Consider the following 21,486-nt stretch of genomic DNA (forward strand, 5'->3'; position numbering starts at 1 on the left):
CTATTACCTTCACTGTGGTGTTTCCCATGGCATTGCCTGCTTCTGTATTCTTTGGGTATCATGCAACAGTCTTTTGTCCCTAATCCAGTCTTTCCTTAGAATTAGTATTTGGGGCCAAGTAGTGCCAGATCCAAGTCTACGGTCTCTCTCTCTTTGGTCCTTTGCTTGGATAATATGCCCTACTATGCAATGATTTTTGGTCTATGGCAATACTAATCCATAATCCAACTCCTGGACTTGCTGTTCTCAGCTGCCTTTTCCTCTCCAACAGTTGGGACTGTACCACACTGTGGCACCCTCTTTTTGTGACCCTGGGATTCTAGGACCATGTTCTCCCATCTGGGATTCCTTCCCACTTCACCACCTGAGGATCTTTCATGCAGACTTCTAAAGGTTCTGATTTAGTGCTCCACTGCTTATAACAATTTCCATTACCTGACTTAGAGAGGCTCCCTCTCTCAGTGATTTATCTTCCAACATTACCTGCGATTTACTTCTCTGCACCTCCTACTGTGCAAAAAGTGGTCGCTTTTTTCTCTTAAAGATTTTGAGAGAGAAAGAGAGAGAGAAAAAGCATGAGGGGGGAGGGTCAGAGGGAGGAGCAGACTCCCTGCTGAGCAGGGAGCCTGATGTGGGACTTGATCCAGGACTCTAGGATCATGACCTGAGCTTAACCATCTGAGCTATCCACGTGCCCCGAGGGGTCATTTTTCTATTTCTAGGATTGCAGCAATTCTTTTATCAGATCTCTGGTTGATTTCACAGATGTTCAGAATGATTTGATATCTAACTGAATTTCAGGGACCAAATGAAATTAGGGCCCCTTACTCCTCCACCATCTAAACTCCTGCTTGGTTTCCTTTTATACGTGCCCATGCTGTCCTCCAACAGGAGCCTTTTAATGGTTACAATGTCTTTTCAAATCCTTCATTTATCTCAGCCTCCCACTCAGCTTGGAGGGAGTGAAGGGATGACTGATGTTTGGAGTGGTTAGGGTGGCGGTGAGAGGCACTGCCAGTCTAGAATGCCCTCTTACCTACTAGGAGGTTTGAGAGAGTCTTGTCCCCAGTAGTACAACCTGGTTCCTGCCCCACCCACCGAAGGCCAGAGAAATCAGCTTGGGCAGGCTCAGGTCTTAAAGGAAGCTGCCCTTGCTCTGGGCTGAGCCTCTCCTTCTCCAACCCCCTACTCTCCAACCTTCCACACCACCCCATCTGACCCCTTTCCTTACCCACCACTTTCTCCACGTCTCCACTCTGCCCATTCATTGCTGCTTCTCCCCCAGCTGGCCCTAGCCCCATCCCCAACACTCCCTTCATCCCCCACCTCAATTGCAGACTACTCTGTCCCCTCACTGACCTCAGGCAGCAGTCCCCACTTCACTTCCTCTTCCAACACGCCCCTGCCTGCACAGTACTGGGTCCTCCCTCTCCCTTGCCCATGAATGTGGCCTCTCCTCCCCCACCCCCAGCACTTCTTTCCCATGTCGCCCCCTCCCCTGTTATTCCTGCCCTCTATTAACCAGAGTGCAAGGGTGTGGCACTGATGGGCACAGTGCAGACCTTGCCTGACCTCAGGTCGGGTTGCTGGAGTGTACCCCCCCCACACCACTGGGAAGGAAGTACCCCGCTGCAGGCTTTCACCCAGTAATTCAGGGAAGCCAGGAGGTGTCTTCATCTTTGTGGTTCTGCAGCTTGGGTCCTCCTGCGGGGCCCAGAGGAAAAGGGGTGGGTGGTGGGACTAGGACCCAATTCAGTTGTTACTCCAAAATAAATTTTAAATGGACCTAACTCAAAGGACTAGGCGAAATCATGGGAGAATGTATAATTTGAAGAGGAGGAAGTCTTGGATTTGACTTTAAAACTGAAATATCCAAACATTCTCCACATTCTCGCCAACATTTGTTTCTTATTGTTAATTTTTGCCATTCTGACTGGTGTAAGGTGATATCTCATTGTGGTTTTGATTCATATTTCCCTGATGCCAAGTGATGTTGAGCACTTTTTGATGTGTCTGTCGGCCATTTGGATGTTTTCTTTGGAGAAATGTCTGTTCATGTCTTCTATTTCTTGATTGGATTATTTGTTCTTTGGGTGTTGAGTTTGAAAAATTCTTTATAGATTTTGGATACTAGCCCTTTATCTGATATGTCATTTGCAAATATCTTCTCCTATTCTGTCCGTTGTCTTTTGGTTTGCTGTTTCCTTTGCTGTGCAAAAGCTTTTTATCTTGATGAAGTCCCAAAAGTTCATTTTTGCTTTTGTTTCCCTTGCCTTTGGAGATGTGTCTAGCAAGAATTTACTGTGGCCAAGGTCGAAGAGGTTGCTGCCTGTGTTCTCTCAAGGATTTTGATGGATTCCTGTCTCACATTGAGGTCTTTCAACCATTTTGAGTCTATTTCTGTGTATGGTATAAAGAAATGGTCCAGTTTCATTCTTCTGCATGTGGCTATCCAATTTTCCCAACACCATTTGCTGATGACTTTTTTTTCCATTGGATAATCTTTCCTGATTTTTCAAAGATTAGTTGACCATAGAGTTGAGGGTCCATTTCTGAGTTCTCTATTCTGTTCCAATGATCTATGTGTCTGTTTTTATGCCAGTACCATAGTGTCTTGATGATGACAGCTTTGTAATAGAGCTGGAAGTCCGGAACTGTGATGCTGCTAGCTTTGCTTTTCTTTTTCAACATTCTTCTGGCTACTCGAGGTCTTTTCTGGTTCCATACAAATTTTAGGATTATTTATTCCAGTTCTGTGAAAAAAGTGGATGGTATTTTGATAGGGATTGCATTGAATGTATAGATTGCTCTAGGTAGCATAGAAATTTTAACAGTATTTGTTTTTCCAATCCATGAGCATGGAATGTTTTTCCATTTCTTTCTGTTTTCCTCAATTTCTTTCATGAGTATTGTATAGTTTTCTGAGTACAGATATTTTGCCTCTTTGGTTAGATTTATTCCCAGGTATCTTATGGTTTTGGGTGCAATTGTAAATGGGATTGACTCCTTAACTTCTCTTTCTTCTGTTATTGGTGTATAGAAATGCAACTGATTTCTGTGCATTGATTTTATATCCTGCCACGTTGCTGAATTCCTGTATGAGTTCCAGCAATTTTGGGGCAGAGTCTTTCGGGTTTTCCACGTAAAATATCATATCACCTGCAAAGAGTGACAATTTGACTTCTTTGCTGGTTTGGATGCCTTTTATTCCTTTTTTGTTGTCTGATTGCTGAGGCTAGGACTTCTAGTAATGTGTTGAACAGTAGTGGTGAGAGTGGACATCTCTGCCATGTTTCTGACCTTACGGGAAAAGCTCTGTTTTTCCCCATTGAGAATGATATTTGCTGTGGGTTTTTCATAGATGGCTTTTATGATACTGAGGTTTGTACCTTCTATACCTACACTGTGAAGTTTTAATCAAGAGAGGACCAATTCTTAAAAGGATCAACAACCCAACAGAAAACTGCTAAAGAACATGAACAAGCAAATGACAGAAAAAAGAAACACACAACTTTGTAAACAGCTGACACAATACCCAGTTTCACTCGTAATTGAACACAAAATAAAACATGAGAGAAGTTTTCACTTATCAGACCAGAAAACAATAGTTTTATAGAAGACTCATGGAAATGGGCATTTTCATACACATATTGGGGACTGCATTTGCAATTTCTATCAAAATACCAAATGTACCTACCCTTTATCAACTTACCCTGCAAAGTCGCACACACAAGATGGTGTGCTGGGCTATTCACCATGGCATTGTTTGTAAAACAAAAGATAGAAAAGAACCTACATGCCCACCAATGGGATACTGCTACATGAATTATGGTATATCAATACAATTGACTATCACATGGCAAAGAAAAAAAAATAGAGAATGAGGTAGATCTTATAGAACCATCTCCAAGATACATTAAATGAAAAAAAACAAACAAACAAACAAAAAAACAAGGTGTAGACAGTGCATATCCTAAGCTCCTGTTTGTGTGTTTTAACGGGGGATATGTAAGACTATAAATGCACAAACTCTCTCTGGAAGGATCAAGAAATTTGCAACAGTTATTTCCAGGGTACTCCTAACCTGGGGTACTCTGGGCTAGGAAGAAGACTTACTCTTCATTGTTTCCCTTTGTAACTTTTGATGAGAAGGGTCTCTGGAGGGACATTGAGAAAGTAGCTTGGGAGAAAGGGGCACAGACTTTGACAACAGAATTATTCTAATACTGACTGTGAATACTGCCCTTGAAAATGGGGATTATAAAAGAACTTCCCTCCTCAGGTGAGGACTAAATGGAATAAAGAACATTTGGCATTTAGCCTCCCACACAGGAATCCCTCAATGAATGGGGTGATTACAACCTTGCTACTAGCCTGCTAGGACTTAGGTTTCTTCTCCCAAACCCCTGCCCAACACCACGGAAGTATTGACCACTGTGAACACAGGGTGGCCCCAGAGAGGCACAAGGAAACCAGGGCTTCTCAGGACTGGGCCAGGACCCATTTGTCACAAGTCATGTTTCACCAGGATGTAGAGGTTGATTTCTGGCTTGGGGATTTGCTCCTTGATCTTTCATGCCCCTAAGGCCTGCTCATTGCATCTGTCCCTTCTCTTCTGGCCCCCTTACCCTGCCTGGGTCAAAATCTCCCTTGTAGTCTGACAAAAGCTATCTGTATGGTCTCCAGGATTCCTTTCTCCCCTCATGGCCTAGCCTCCACACTCCAGCCACAACTATAAGTCACAATCAGTGCGGTTACATATATTCCCTGACTGAACTGTCTACCACTAGGTTCTTGGTAACTGGTCTCTTTATTCTCCAGTCCCTTATTCTGCTACTAAATTTAGGGGAAGTTAAAACATTTAAAAAAACAATGTTGATATGCTTTGACTTAGCTATCCTAAAAATGAATATTTTGACAGTGATTTGTGTACTTGCCAGTGTTACTGTTTAATAGAAAAAAAAAAAAGGAAAACAACCCGTGACTGATGTTTTCCTTTTTATAAAACATAATGAATTACAATGACTTAAAATGTATAAATAATAATGTGATAAGGGGAACAAATCTCTGTAAGATGGAAAATGGATGAAGTGGTAACTGAGAAAGTTGCATGGAGGGAGTACAGCTTGGAACACTTGCTGAGGGCAATACAATGGAAGGAGGTAGCTAACATACCCTGCCAAATCCCAAAGCAACTTGGGACTTGGAAACCCCAGGTACATTAAGGGTGGGAGGGAAAAGTGAGGCTAAAAATGAGGGCATTAACCAAAAGTCTATAATAACACTTGATTTTCTTCTCTCCCACTCCTACAGAAGCACTTATGGCATCCAAGCCCCAGACAAAAACATCAGAGGATTTCCTGCTAAAGAAGCATATGAGCCCCAGACAAAAGATCTCATCATTCTGGCACTTAGTTTCCAGGGAAAGAGCTTGCTCCCTACCGAGTACTCTAGAAGGAAGCCTCTTGACTGAGCAAATCCCACTCCCACACACAGAGGTCTCAACTGGACTTTTGATACACACACAGATTTATTTGTATATGTCAGTAAGAATCACAATATATTTGAGGAAAGTCTCCAATGAGAGTAAACAAAGAGAAAAAAGAACCCAGGGGCAAGGGCATGAAGGGGTGAGTTATCAGGTGAAAGAGAAACCTTTAAGAAAAGGTATCTCTAAAATTAGAATAGTATACTACAAAAAAGGAACAAACAGGGAAAAAAGGCTTTTTAGAAATTATTGCCAAAATAAGAAATTCACTAGACAGATTGAAAAATAACGAAGGTATTCTCCCTGAAAATAGCACAAAACAAGGACATGGTAATAACACAGAATGTAGTTGAGGATCAATCCACAAGGTTCAACATTTGATTGACAGGAATTCCAAAAAGAGTAAAAACAGAAAAAAAATATGGAAAGGGGGAATTATCACATAACACAAGAAAATTTCCAAGAATAAAAGTAACTTGAGTCACTAGATTGAAAAATTCCACTGAGTACACTGGGGAATTGATTGCACCAAGAAGAAAGAGGAGACTTTGAAAGCTTCCAGGCATGGGGGTATGGGAACAGATTACAGTAATGCAAGTAGTATTTATTGACTGTCAAAGAAATAAGAATCAGACTGGAAGGATGCCTGGGTAGCTCAGTTGGTTAAGCAGCTGCCTTCAGCTCAGGTCATGATCCCAGTGTCCTGGGATCAAGTCCCACATCAGGCTCCTTGCTCAGCCTGCTTCTCCCTCTGCCTGCTGCTCCCCATTGTGCTCTCTGACAAATAAATATATAAAACCTTAAAAAAAAAAAAAAAAAGAATCAGATTGGAACCAGGCATCTACAAATTCTGGGGAAATTTTTCAATGTAGAATTTCAAAGCCAGTCAAAGTACCAATCAAGCTTGAGAACAGAGAAAGATATTTTTTGATATATAAGTCCTCAATAATTTTGTCTCCCATATACTCTTTCTTGGCAAGTGACTTGAAGATGTGCTGCAGTGAAATTAAGGAGTTAATGAAAAAAGAGCAACATGTACAGTTCAGGACACAATGAAATCCTGTATAACAACAAAACAGTGGGCAGGAAAACATCAAGGACAGACCAGTGCAGAAAGCTAGAGATCTCTTAAAGAGAAAAAAGTGGACTCAACAGAGTTATCTAATTGGATGGAGAATCTGAAAATCACTCAGTGTGCTAAAGGCAACCCATACAAGGGGAAAAGAAAGGCAACTAAAAACTCCAATAAAAACAAAATTCAGTGAGTGAGTGAGTGTGTGAGTGTGAGTGTGTGTGTGTGTGTGTGTGTGTAATCATAGTAAGCTACTTAGATCTGCAATATTTACATGGTCATAACAACATTCATGCTGTTTATTTTCAATTTTTAGAACAAATCAATAAAGCATAAAAGACTAAGTATGGTTACAGAATAGAGTTCAAGATTCAGACTTGACACTGTCAGAGGCAGAGAGGTGGATAGGGAAGGAGAAAGAAATGGCAGGGTATATCCCACATCTTAAAACACAGAATTAAAATACTGTTTATAGTTAATACAATAAAACTAAGTATGTAAATATAATTCTTTTTTCCTGATTATAAAATTCTTGTTCCTTATAGAAAATGTGGAAATTACTTAAAAAGAAAAAAATGACTTTTAATCACCCATAATTCTATAATCTATAGGACCGGGTTTGAACCTAAGTTCTGCAATTTACCATTTGTATGGCTGTGAATATATCATTTAACCATTTACAACATTTTCTTATATTTCCTTCAGGCAATTTATCAATTACTTTTTAACAGTACATAGTATATGAAACATTATATGAGAACTGTACTATATACACAATTATGAATCCATTTTTTTCACTTTAAAGCATAAAGTGGAAACATACCATATGCTCTTCCATACTTCTAAATACATACTTGCTAAAGGGCAATCAGAGGGCTCCCAAAGATGAGACTTGAATCAAACCTTAAAAGAAATCTAAAGCTAGGCAAAGTAGGCAGGAGATGGATAAGAAGTGGTGATAATAAGCACCGGGGAGAGTGTGAGCAAAGGCATGGAGAAAAGCAAGTACATACCTCCAGGCTACAGTAAAAAGTACATGGAAAGTGGAGAGATTAGGTTGGAAAGAGACTATGAAGACAGTAAATCATGTTAAAGGGTACGGACAGGCTTCCTATGAAACATCAGAAGGATTTGGTAAGCCTTGTTTGCCTTTGCACTCCAGGAACTAGCACTGTGTTTGCCACAAAGAGAGTGAAAAGTACTGTTGTAGCAAAAGAATCATACACAGAAAGCCAGAAATACCTCCTGAGTTTCCAGTTTGGGTGCTGGAAATGCTTAAGGAGGGAATCCAGGAAAAGCAAGATTTAGAAGGTTGCTTAAGGAGGGAATACAGGAAAAGCAAGATTTAGAAGGTTGTGTTTGGGCAACATCCATAACTTCTGACCTAATTTTTTAAAAATGCCACTGGCAATTATGTAGTGCATCCCCAAGTGTGACTTTAGGCCCTACAGGATTCCGAACTGGTCTCAGGGAGCCTATATGCCCCCACAAATGAACAAAAAACTGAATGTGCTATCTGCATTTCTTTGGAAGAGGATCTACAATTTCCATTAGATCCTCAAAGGGGCTGTGAGCCCAGGAAGATTGAGCACACTGGATGGAGGAGCAAAGTGACAGATGTGAAAGGACAACTGCCTAGGCAAAAGGAACTCAGAGTTAAGAAAGCTAAAGACCTGTTCCTGAGCTTGGAGGAATCCATGGGCAATTGGGTGTGTGTGTGTGTGTGTGTGTGTGTGTGTGTGTGTGTGTGTGTGTGTGTGTGTGTGTGTGTGTGTGTGTGTGTGTGTGTGTGTGTGTGATGAGTCTCTTGGAGGAATCCATGGGCAATTGGGTGTGTGTGTGTGTGTGTGTGTGTGTGTGTGTGTGTGTGTGTGTGTGTGTGTGATGAGTCTCTCCTATGCCCCTCAAAGTATACACAACTGGTGTGTGTGTGTGTGTGTGTGTGTGTGTGTGTGTGATGAGTCTCTCCTATGCCCCTCAAAGTATACACAACTGTTGTACTCACTTGAGACTTCCTGGCTCTACTCTTAATACCCATCAATTGGCCTGGCTCTTTGATAACTAAAACTCTGATTGCTCTTGGCAACTTAAGAAAGGGCTTGAGTTCCCATCCACTTCTAGAAATAACAGACAAGGGAGAAAGGAGTTGACCTCTAGGAAAAGGAAAACCTAAGCCAATGGTGACAACTAGTAGTACTCACTTCTCATCTACCCGAAACCATACAGAAAAAGGAGGGCAGGTAATCTATTTTGAGGGCTGGAAATGAGCTGGAAGTAAGAGTTGTTAGTTGGGTAAGGATCTGGTCTGTCTGGTAATCCACTAGGCTCACATGATTTGTGCAGGATTGAAGGTCCTGAACCTGTGTGCAGGTTTGTGGAAACCAAGACCTGGAGATGAAATAAAGTACAAATGTAAAAAGTCATTTTGTTGAATGAAGAATATAAATGTGTAAAACTTGGTTTGCTCATATATATAAAGTATTTGGTATATTCATTTAAAATACAAATAAAGTTAGGGAACACAATCCTTACAGCCAAGGTACAGGACACCCAGTGCAGCCAATGTTGTTAGCATTCTGTTTTGCTGAAAGCACAGAGCACTCTGCACATCCACATCCTTATATTAGGGCTTCCCCACTCCACCTTTGATCAGATCCATTTGTGGTCTGCAGACTTTACTTGACTGCATTGGCCATTACCTTGGTTACACATTGGGTTCCCCTCCAGAATTGAAAAAAAAATACCTGGCCCTGGGAATGAAAAAAATTTTTAAGTACACAAGGTGATTCTAACATGCAGCCAAGTGAATACCACTGTTTCACTGCAAGGTTGGGTGAGTGATTCCCAAATCCAGCTTTGCATCATAATCACCTACATAGCCTTTTCTGAACTATGAACAGCAATCTTTAGCCAGGAAATCACAATCATCCATGACAAGCATTCAAATAGGAGGAAGAACACACAAGGTGAAGCTAAAACAATTTAACTGCCATAAGAATCCTAACCTGGCTAGTATCATTCAGGAAAGTACACTTTTGGTCTCTGGACAGGTCCAGGTCACAGATTTATCCCCAATCTTCAGACCTGCTCTACCTCTCTTCTGGGCTTCCTGATCCTGCAGGGGGAAAAACCTAAGCTTGTTCCTCAGCAGACACAGGTGTTATCTTTGGGTCTCTCCACTCCCAGCTGGGGGACAGGAACAGTCACTTTCAAGGTCAGTGAGTACATAGCATTTTTGATTCTCACTTTTGAATCCTATTAATTTCTTAGAGTTGTGTATGATTTAGACTGTAAACTGGGAAAAGGTGGTGCACATGCTTGGATGAAAGACTATGGTTGAAGGGGAGTAGAAAGAGGAAATAAGCTTTGTTTATGCCTTCTGTACATGAAAGCACTCTGTAAAATACAAAACAAATGAGTCAGTAAGAGTCCCAATGGTGGGACTTCTACATGAGTTGCATCAGATAGCTTATCACCAGGTAGGGCATTTATGATACGCTCTTGCTTACTAAGCGGGGAGAAGAGACAGACCTAGAACTTGGGAGACTCAAATTCCAGTCTCAGATTTGCTGCTTACTGGTCACATGGCCTAAGGCACATCCTAAAATCTGTCACCTCAGCTTCCTCACCTGAAAATGAGCCATATACCCCTTTCTCAGGCTCTCCGCAGATCTGGGTGGTTAGACACAGGTGGTTAGACACAGCATGGCAGAACAGAGAACCTGGATTTAAGTCCTGGATTTGAATGTAGGCTGTTCTTTGTTATTTGACCACTCTTAACTAAATGGGGCAAACACTTCTTTCAGCGTTCTCAGGATTAAAGTAAGGATCTATGTGAAAGCATAAGAGAAGTGCTGGGGATTATGATTCTATACATGAAGGTGTATAAACAAAGAATTAAGTTCTATATTAAATACAAGGCAATATTACATAGCTCTACCTATTGCATAGTTCTATAAATCATTTTTTCCAGGAATAAAGGCTCAATGGTAACAAAGGTTATCTTACCTTAGCCAGTTTCTTCATCTTTCTAAGTTTTCACATTCCAATACCTTTGAGCTTCTCAAAAAAATAAAGACCTTAGGAGTCCCACTCTGCCTCCTTCCTCTCCCTGTATTTCCCTCTTTGGTCCTCTTAAATTTTTAGGACTCCATTATTTCTTCTAAAGACCAGCCAAAAACTGAGAATGACACCCAAACTGAGCCCCCTGGCTGGGCCTGAGCAGAATGAGCATAGATAATGTGGGCATGCCTCTCAGCAAGCTTTCTTTGACTCCTCTATGTGAGAAGGGGACTGTTACAGGCATCTCACTCCGATGGAATGCAATGGAAGTTAGGGTCACTTGGAGAGTTGATGTTAACAAATGAATACTGCCTGGCAGCATTTATGGTCCCAGTGTTTTGTCGCCATCAATCCTCAAGTGCTTGGCCACACAGACTGCAGAATGGAAGACTCGAGATCTCCCCAGAGCTTTACCATACCAAGGTTCAGGAGGTATAGAGGATTAAAAGAAACAGCTGTTTCCTACCTCTATTTTAGGAGCGGCAGATAGTTAATGTTTTGTGTTTTTTCTTTTAATGTTTAAATTGCCTAAGGTGTGGCAAACTTATAAATGATCACAGGTGAGTTGTTGTTGAATTGCTACCCCAAGTAGTTTCCTTAGTCATTACTTCTTAACCCAAAATACTAGAATACAAGATTCAAAGCTCCAGAATTCCACCAAGCAGACCTATACCAATAACCTGGCTGTTGCTCAAGAAATGACGAGTTTTTAAAAACAAGATTAAGTTAAAATACCTTTTCTCAAATAGGATCTTTATCACTTAGCCTTGTATGACCCATTTCTAAGAAAGCCACACTCCATTTCAAACATGATGACAGTTAAAAAACAGTCCTTGCCTTTAGGTGTTTAGCTTTCACTTTTTTTAAGTCAGCTTCTGAAATGTTTATGTTCTATGATACACTCCTGAAAACTGTTAAGAATATGGTGGGCCTCATTTTTAGAGGAACATAACAGCAAAGACGTGTCCAATTAGGGTGTAGTGGATTATGATCAATGCCTGGAATAACAAATTCTTGTTACTCAACAAGATGGGTTCTGTGGTGTCGCATGAGGTGCGAGTTAGAAATGAAAGCTGCACCACACTTGGCACACTCATAGGGCTTCTCCCCAGTGTGGGTTCTCTGGTGCACAGTGAGGCTTGACCTCTGCCGGAAGGCCTTGCCACATTCATTGCATGTGTAAGGTTTTTCCCCATTATGAATTCTCTGATGAATAAGCAGGTATGAGCTACACGTGAAGGCCTTCCCACACTCATTACACACATAAGGAAGATCTCCACTGTGAATCCTCTGATGCACAATAAGGCAAGACAGCTGACTGAAGGCTTTTCCACACTCACTGCAATCATAAGGTTTCTCCGCAGTGTGAATTCTCTGGTGCACAATAAGGTGTGAAAAACAACTAAAGGCTTTGCCACACTCTTTACACTCATATGGCTTTTCACCAGTATGGCTTCGTTGATGTACAATAAGATTTGCACTCTGGGTGAAGGCTTTGCCACAATCATTACAGGCAAAGGGCTTCTCCCCAGTGTGGATCCTCTGGTGGACAATGAGGTTTGAGCTCCGAGTAAATGTTTTCCCACACTCATTACATTCATAGCATTTTTCTGTAATGTGAACTTTCTGGTGCCGAGCAAGTTGTGAGCTATAACTGAAGGCTTTCTCACATTCACTGCACTTAAACGTTTTTTCTAAGGAGTGGATTTTTTGATGTACGGTCAGATTTGAACTCTGAGTGAAGGCTTTCCCACATTTTGAACAAACATATGGTTTCTGTCCAGTGTGGATTCGCTGATGTACAACAAGGTTTGCACTCTGAATGAAGGCTTTCCCACACTCATGACATTCGAAGGGCTTCTCCCCTGTGTGGATTCGCTGATGCACTACAAGGTTTGCACTCTGACTAAAGCCTTTCCCACATACACTACATGTAAAAGGTTTCTGTCCAGGCTGGCTTTTCTGATTTTTAACAGAGCTAGAACTAAAGCTGTATCTTTCCCCAGATTTCTGACATTTCTGATCTTCCTCTACTTTGAAGCTTTCAGGTACATGACAGTCCTTCACTGTCACATGTCTGAAATCTTTCTTTTCCCTCTTAATTGCCTGCTTATTTAACATGTTCCCTTTTTCACAGGCTTCTCCTAACTCAGGTCCTTGAGGATTAACTTTCTGGATTCTTCCTGATTTTATGAATGGTTTTTCTGCTTCATCATATATCTCAGTTTTTGGAACCAGGAACTGTGGCTTCTTGGTTTCAGCACCTGAAACAACAAAAAGTACAAATGTCAGCTTATTCTGGCCTAGAAAAAGAAAAGGATCATCAAGTGATAAATGTCAGGAAGTATATGACTTCAGTGTACATAAAATGGCTTCATCAAAGGAAAGAATTCCCCTCACGTGTCACCTCTCTCCCCCACACCCAGAGCAGAATCCACTGATTTATGGATTTTCCAGCACTTCCACTTACCTCCATTAGATATCCAACTCACTGCCTCATGCCAGGAAAGCCATCTCCAGACAGCTCTCCTGGTTGTGTGATGAATGATCTTACAATTAAGACCAGTTATGAAAGACACCAATCTCTCCCCAGGCTTGCCTCCTTACCTTAGCCACTTAGTGTGGATTGCTTACAACCCACCAATTAATTAGGGAGATTCCGTCCCTGGAAATGAAGATCTATGTAACTTAGACTTTTGTGTATGAGGAAGCTGGATATCAAAGAAAGGATAAGAATGGGTCACAGTGGATGCCAAAAGGACCAGAACAGCTGAGAGTACCTGAAACATTGAGAGGCTATGCAGCATAGAGGTTAAGAACATGGATTGTGGAGCCAGACTGCTTGTTTTCAAACACCTGCTCTGCCACTTACCAGCTGCATGACTATGGGCTAGTAACTTAACTTCTCTGTGCCTCAGTTTCCTTATCTCCAAATTAGGGACAATAACAGTATCTAGCCCATAAAACCATGAGATTAACTGAGTTACTCTACAGCAATGCCTGAAAACAGCCTTGGGGCATAGGAAGTGGCTCTGTGAGGGTCTGCAGTTGACTTTGAGCTGGACAACTAGAGCTGTGGGTCCAAGTGTTGGGGCCCAGGAGCAAAGACGAACCTTAGGACATAGGAGTTTTATGGTGATAGATGGCAACCCTAGAAGGGACTAAAGAATGTAAACAGAGTAAACAGCTGAACCCTTGTGTTGAGCAAACAGCTTCGCTTTGTGTCAAGGAAAGCTGGCCTTTCTAAGTCTGAGACATTGTAGAGGCTGCTCCATTATGCCAATATCATAAAAACACCAAAACATCCTGAAGTTTTAAAACTCTTGACTAGTGTCTGGCTGCTCTACATTGCCTCAGAACCCTAATGGTGTCAGAAAAGGGGTCCTGCAGTCAGTAACATAATTCTTTATGTTTGTCTCCTCTCCACCCCTACTACCCTTGACCCAAGAATGTGCACCCATGCAGCCTAGTGTTGGTAGAGCGAACCTTTCAACAGTATTTGAATTATACCAAGCTCAGGAGCACTACCCAGATAAGGCACAAGAAACAAGGGTGAACAGCAGAAGGAGGCAAGCCTCTCAGAGGAGGAGATATTCCTACTGGTGTCAGCTTAGAAGCAGGAAAGCTGTGAGCTGCAGATCATGCAGCAACTGCAGAGGGGAGAATCCAGCATCTACAAAACATCCGACCAGCACAGACCAGGCAACTCTCCAACGTAGGAGATGAGTGAGTGAGAGAGGGATGTTGGGATACAAAGCATCATGGGGCGCAGGGAAACAGCCCATTATGGCTGCCTGGTTAAGACAATAGTTACATGACACTCCCCTCACAATCATTCAGATAAGATGGGTGATGTTGGAAAAAGGCAATGCCTGAGGGGCTGTATAGCAGAGCACTGAATGTGATAACAAATTCTGAACTGTTAGTCTTTTTCCAGTTATTTCATTACTACTCTTCTGTTATCTTTCTCATAGCTATTCTATTTTTCTCCCTGTAGTTTAACTGCCCTTACATCATTTTTTTCTCTTTATTTTTTTAACTGAAGTATAATTAACGTACAGTCTTATATTAGTTCCAAGTGTACATGTTAATTCAACAATTCCATATATACATTCCATGCTTACCACCTTAAGTATAGTCACCATCTGTCTCCATATATTACTTTTTTCCCCACTATCCCTTTCCCCTACTGCCTCTTCATCTCTCCTCTCTTGGTTTTTATTTTAAAAATCAGTGTGTGTGAAATATTCTGATTTTTCCCTTGTAATGGTTTCATGTCTCTTCTGCTTTTCTTTTGCTCATTACTTTCTTCTCTTTTATGTTCTCTACTTTCTTTATCCCGTACATCTCACCTAATTTTTCTCCCTTCTAAATCTCCCTCCTGTTTTTTTCCATCTCCTCCTTTGCTTTAGCCCTGCATTACTTATACGGCGGGTGGGGGGGGGAGGCTCCCATCCCCACTAAGCATCTCTCCAACTAGAACAAAGTCCAAGAATACTTCAGTCTATGACCTCACTTCCATCCCCTGACTTCACTCTTACCCTTTTTACCATGAGATTTAGAACACTAGAAAAACATGAAAGGGAAGACTGGTGGGAATTACTGAACCAACTAGAATCAGTAACAGAAACAACTCTTTTTATTTGCATCATGCTGTCAAAATTATTATAGAAGCAGGTACAACTGTGGCCTACAAGGGTCTCCATGTAGTGGTTATTTTAACAGTTTCATCACAGGGATGAAGTAAGAGCTAGGATCTTGGCCAATGCCCAGGGTTTAAGAAAAGGAAAGAAGGTTCATTCTGTGTACTCAAGCTCAAATCCCCTTGGGTTATTAATTAGCCAATAGTGTAGAACCTGTACCTCTGGCTTGTTTGAGATGGTATTTTTCCTTTTTTGGATCTTGAAGGATTACTGTAACCCAAGTACAGAAATAAACTCAAAATGCACTTGTAATCAACCAGAGGATAGGCAAAGTAGTAGCTTTTGAAATCAATACTTTTCTTTCATTTTTTAAAAAAGAGATCTGGAATTCTATACAAGTCTGCCATCTTAGCTGGTGACTGTATTATAATAGATGAAAGGTGATTTAATTTACTAAATTTGTAAGTCATTACAAATTTATTAGATTTATAAAAGTCGTGTGTTTATCAAGATTTTATACATAAGATTAGAATGTCTATCTACTTAGGTGTTTGAAATGTTTTACAGAATTAGATATATTATGGACGCCTGGGTGGCTCAGTCGTTGGGCATCTGCCTTCGGCTCAGGTCATGATCCCAGGGTCCTGGGATCAAGCCCAGCATTGGGCTTCCTGCTCAGCAGGAAGCCTGCTTCTCCCTCTTCCACTCCCCCTGCTTGTGTTCCCTCTCTCGCTGTGTCTGTCAAATAAATAAATAAAATCTTAAAAAAAAAATTAGATATATTAAATTTGAAACTTAATACATTTTACATATTTTTATTTGAGAATAAAAATGAGGAAATTTTTATATAAAGAAATTGATATGTAGGTGGAGCAAAATGCTTTAAAAGTTTTAAAAAATTAATCTGTAAAACCTGAGCCTTAACTAAACATGAATTAAAGAAAAAGTACAAATATTCTTATTTTTATAAAAATTTTTCTAGATGTATAAGTAAAATAAAAATAAGATGTTTAAATGCTTAAAAATTTGGTTTTAAATGTATAAACTTTAATAAATCCAATAGTAATTAATACATAGGAAACTGTAGATAAAACTCTCTCAAATGTTACCCACCAGTAACACATCAAAATTTCTAAAACATGTTCATGTATATTATATGATTTTATCATCAAGATAAAACTATTCTCTTTCACCTGTGTGGGAGCTAAAAAAAAAAAAGGGCAAGACTATGTCTTACCTATAACACTACCCAGCACATAGAAAGCAGGCCCCCCCAAAAATCCTGTATTTACTGAATGAATACATCCCAGTTGACAGAACAGGAAATGGAGGTTGAGAGAGAAAGGACTTGTTCAAGGTCACAGAGTTATCAAAGGCAGGGCAGCAACTACATTCGCATCTTTCTCTTAATTCCTAGAGCTCATGTCATTGCTATGGGCTGCTATGCAAATAGCTGGCAGCACTCAAAAGGTAAATTTTGGCTGGGAACAGGGTCTTAAGGTAAGAGGCAAAGAAGGAAAACAGTGACCATTCCTGATGGATGGGTGCCAGTGCTGGAGTTAAGACAGTGAATGACTGCTAAAGCAAGGAAACAGAAAATAAGTGATAATACACAGAATGTACCAGAGAGAATTAAATAGAGAGCAGAAAAGTGGGCAACAGAAGCTGCTGACGGGGGGAATGATTAAAGAACAGACAAGACAATGAAAGGTGATAATCCTAACATTTCCCACAATACTGGTTTAAGAAAGTGGTCAGTCTGAGAAATGGGTTAGAGAGCAGAGTGGGTTCAAAATATTCAGATGTAGCTCTGTACCAGGCAGACTTATAGAATGTGAGTGCCAGAAGGAACTTGGCAATCATCCAGAGACTACTTCTACAACACAGGACCCATGACTACCATATTCTTGACCCATAGTTACATGTCACTCCTCCATAGGTAAGCTTCTGCCATTGCTAGTCAGACACATCCTGAGTCCCAGCTTAGAGAAAGAACTAGGTGATAAGCCAGTCATCTGTACATCCATGAAGACCTAGCTTTGAACATCAATATAGTTGACACACCTGCTCAAAATCCTCTGGAATCTGCACAAAGATCTATAAAAACAGAACATGTCCAGGACAGTTCCTCAAAATCACCACAAAAACTGACCCTTCTTACCTTAGCTAGCTTCTCTTCCAGGCTCACCAACTAATGATAAACACAAAGCACATGAAGAAGATGTGTCTTCATGTGTGAATAGATATGAAACTTGCTAATCAGTAAATGTGATTTAAAGGTGAATTTGGAGTTCACCTGTGTTTGTCCGGTGTCTTAAGACTGCAAAATAAACCATTTCCTGTGACAAATGCATGGGCATCTTTTGGCATTCCTCTATCCAGCTCTCCCTGATAGTTTCAATACCTCAATACTCTATGTTTCTTCAAGTCTCTGAAGAGATTTTTGAGAAACCCAGTGGTCAGATTCTGAATCAGGGAGTTAAACTTTACCTAGAGAGGTCATAATCCCATGAGTCTCCAGTATCTCACTCTTGGCCAGAGTCCCTGGTAATGAATAGCTGCCAATGGCTGAGGCAGCAGGTGTCTCCTGTGTTGCTTTCAGGATGACAGCCATGTCCCAGAACATGTTTGGACCCTAGAGACAAGAAAGCACAGGTCAGTTTATGAGGCGATTGTTAGTAGGAGGTGGTATGATTAGTTTTCACGAGGATAACATAAGTACCTATTCCTGCAGACCATAAAATATGTTTTTTTAATTTTTTAACTTTTTTTTTAAACAACAAAAAAGGAAAATAAAGTCAGAGTCTTCTCTGATCCCCAACATGAGTCAGATAGACAATCAAGGCTGCAACTTTCTTCTCTATCACTTTGATTTCACTTCATTGCCCACTCTGGCATCCAAAACTAGCTTGCCAGGGAGTGCATGATAAAAAGAGCATATGGGGAGATTTTCCAGGCTAGAGTTTTCTGAGGTCTAAGGATCAGAGAAGCAAGAGTATGATCTTTGGGGAACCTCAGTCTCGTCTGTCTAGTGATGGTAAGGAGCAGTATTTGAAAACATTATGGAGCACAGTATAGTGTATATCCTCACTACTCGAAGTACAACCCATAGATTACCAACACCTGGGAGCTTGTGAGAAGTATAGAATCTTAACCCAGACCTTCTGAATCAGAATCTGCATTTTAACAAGACCTCCTGGTGATTAAAATTTGAGATATTAAATCATATTAAAATTTGAGAAGCACAGGTTAGAGCTATCAGATCCTGACTGGAGTCACCTGAAAGGTTTTTAAAAAACACAGATGTCTGGGTGCCACCCCAAGATTCTCATTTAATTGGAACCAACTATGGCATGAGCATCACAATTTTATAAAAAGCTCCCCAATTAATTCTGTGTAGCAAGGTTTGAGAACCACTGGTTTACAGAAAGCACTAAATGTCCCCTCAATCAGAAGAGACTGTTTCTATTATATTCCAAAGGCCTAAAGGCCAGAGCCCTAGACAGAAAATAATACTCCAGGTGTGGAAGCAGAGGGACATAGTCCCCCCTGAAACCACTTGAGGTCTTCAGGTCTCTCCTCCCACTTTCTTCCCAGAACATTATTTACCTTTTCCTCCTGTTCTGATATATCAAGGCCTGTCTGAGGACCTTCCCCAGGAGCCCAGGCTTTGGTGTTCTCAGAGTGCACTTGTTGGCTGGATGTCTGACCTAGGAAGTCTTCTTCCTCTTCCTCTTCCTTTTTCACTGTCGCTGAGCCCCAGGGGGCTAAGGCCATGGCCTCTCTCAGTTGTGCAGTCATCTTCTTTGCTCAGGACAAGAACTCTTATAGCTGGGGGCTGCCCAGCAGAGGTCAAGCCCCATCTAATCTTTAAGTTTCAAAAGCTTCTTCTTGAGTTTCTTCCCAGGGCCAAGATGAAGACTGTCTACTGAAAAACCAGAAAACATTGTTAACATCAAGCAGAGGTTTGCCTGGATGCCATTAAGCCCACTGGCCAATTTCACCAGTGCCTAGGCAGCAGCCACTATAGCAAGAGTCTGCTCTACTCCTCCCTCATAGGATGGAGAGGGTTCAACTGCAAACATGTAATTTATTCCCATAATAACCACATTACAAACACCTTTATATAGTGTTTATTGATTTTCCTGATTATAGAGTTAATGTATTTTTATTGTAAAACTTGAAAAATACAGAAAATGACTAAGAAATAACAGCCCTAGTCCACCTCCAAAGAGCTATAGCACCGAATCTAAGATATTTCTTTTAAGGGAAAACCTTCAACCACACTGACAATTACGACTTATTAAATTTTTTGTTTTTTAACTATGGGGATATATATTTTCACAATTATCACCACTTTTTTTTAAGAAGGAATATTACAACACAAAGAGGTTTTTTTTTATCGCCAAAGATACACAATAGCATAAAGTAAAGAATCTCAAGAAAAAGAATGAGAGTCTAGACACCATTTAGGGGTGGTCATCTCTAGGTGATGTATTTATTTACAGGTAGTTTTGAGCTTCTTTTTGTTTGTTTATTTTTTTCCATTTCTTCCAAATGCCTTGTATTAGTCTTAAGATAAAAAAAAGATGTTTTATGTTACCATTCTTCATGCTTATCATTTTTAGTAGCTATACATACAAAAACCTATAGTATTAATTCTCCTAATCTGTCATTCTCATCCAAAAAGGATCAACACAGAAATATGTATAAATAAATATATGTCCTACACACACACACACAGTAATTATCAGTCATCAGTGTTTTTCCATACAGATAATGCATTTCCATACAGATAATGTACACCTTTACATATATTGCTTATTTTCCCAAGAGATTACATTACACTCATGCATTTTTCAGCATTTAAACTCAATTTCTATATTTCTCACACTATTCCATAGTCTTAGATAGATCTTTCAACATAAGTACATACAGACCTACCTCATTCTGGCATAGTATTCTAAATTGTAACTATATTATAACTTAACCAACCCTATTTATGAGCCATTGCTTTAGTAAAAGGAGTTTTGTTTCCAGTTTATACTCTTAACAATTAATGTTAAAATTTTTCCTGTGCAAATAGTTTTTTCTTCTGCTGAATTATTCCTTCAGAATAGAGGGATTACTGGTTTAAGGATTTCATGGTTGATATACAGTGCCAAATTGCTTTCTAAAAGGATCACATCAAATCACACCACCACCAACTTAACACCCTTTTTATCATAGGCAAGCCAGTGGATCTTTGTTGTCGTTTAATTTGTAAGTAAAACGATCTTACTAGTTTAGTTTATTATGAAGAAATTAAGATTTTTCTATTCCCCTTCAGATGTTTTTTTGGGGGAAAAAGTGCTAAATTTTATTAAGTCCCCTTCTGCTATTATTGAAGTAATCACATGCTTTCTCCTATGTCAACTTACTGTGAATTTACTGTACACGCTGAATTTCTTAAACAATACCACTTTCACTCCTGCAACAATTCTCAATTCTGGAGGATTATTCTTTCCATGATTAGCTGAATTCTACCATGTACGAAGGCCCTTAACACTCATCTCACCTGTGTATAGGCAAGACTGCCTACTTCCAGCATTCTTACCGGACTGCTGACAAAACTCACATCGCCTCCACCCCTGACAGCACCGAGTTCCCTATCAAGGGCTTCCCTTTCAGTGTCCTTTCCCTATTTCCAAATGTGGCAGCCCACCTCCTCCCCCTTCATACCCCAAACAGCCCTGTTCCTGGGGTGAGCCTGGGCCCTGGTGTTGTCCGTCTCCAAGGTCCCCCAGGCCAGACCCCCGGTAGGAGGCAGCCGTGTTTCTGAAGTGGTGGGACGCGGAGCCGCCCTAGGGACAGACAAGCCTGGACCCCTCGAGGGGAGGTCGCGGCAGTCCGCCCCTGGGATGGCCCCTCCCGCGCCCGCGACATCCGTCCCCACCACCGCCAACCCCACTGACCGTGTTCATAGAAGACGCCCGACCGGAGCTCCCGTGCTCTATAGCGAAAGGCCCGCAGACTCCGCCGTCCTGCGCCTGCCGGCGCGAGAACAATGAGCGGACAGGAAGTGCCTCGAGACGGGCTTCCGGCTTCCCAAGTCTCCAGGCTGGCCTCTCTAGGAACGTCGGAGGTGCTGTCTTCTCGATGGGTGTCCAATATTGCTGCGGACCAGGGATGGGAGCAAGTGTTTAGGAGGGTGCAGGTGTACTGTGGCCCTGAGCTTCAGG

The 21,486-nt window shown here is 41.0% G+C and overlaps 1 protein-coding gene across 3 annotated transcripts in view; it reads right to left on the minus strand.

Annotated features, from left to right (window-relative positions):
• Positions 1-3,405: 3,405 nt before the first annotated feature.
• Positions 3,406-21,486, minus strand: part of ZNF35 (zinc finger protein 35) — a 42,183-nt gene continuing 24,102 nt past the window's right edge. Inside the window, exons 2-5 of one of the 3 annotated variants that reach the window (XM_027584812.2) lie at positions 21,220-21,420; positions 18,875-19,190; positions 17,756-17,900; positions 3,406-12,886 (exon numbers count right to left, since the gene is read on the minus strand). In XM_027584812.2, coding sequence (XP_027440613.1) covers positions 11,640-12,886; positions 17,756-17,900; positions 18,875-19,066 — 1,584 coding nt within the window. In that variant the 5' untranslated portion in view covers positions 19,067-19,190; positions 21,220-21,420 and the 3' untranslated portion in view covers positions 3,406-11,639. Of the gene's footprint in view, positions 12,887-17,755; positions 17,901-18,874; positions 19,194-20,822; positions 21,183-21,219; positions 21,421-21,486 lie in introns of those variants that run through there. The other 2 variants (XM_027584811.2, XM_027584813.2) reach the window with 2 other exon arrangements.

Source organism: Zalophus californianus, chromosome 1 (assembly GCF_009762305.2).
Source record: "Zalophus californianus isolate mZalCal1 chromosome 1, mZalCal1.pri.v2, whole genome shotgun sequence".
In the NCBI taxonomy this organism is placed as follows: Eukaryota; Metazoa; Chordata; class Mammalia; order Carnivora; family Otariidae; genus Zalophus; species Zalophus californianus.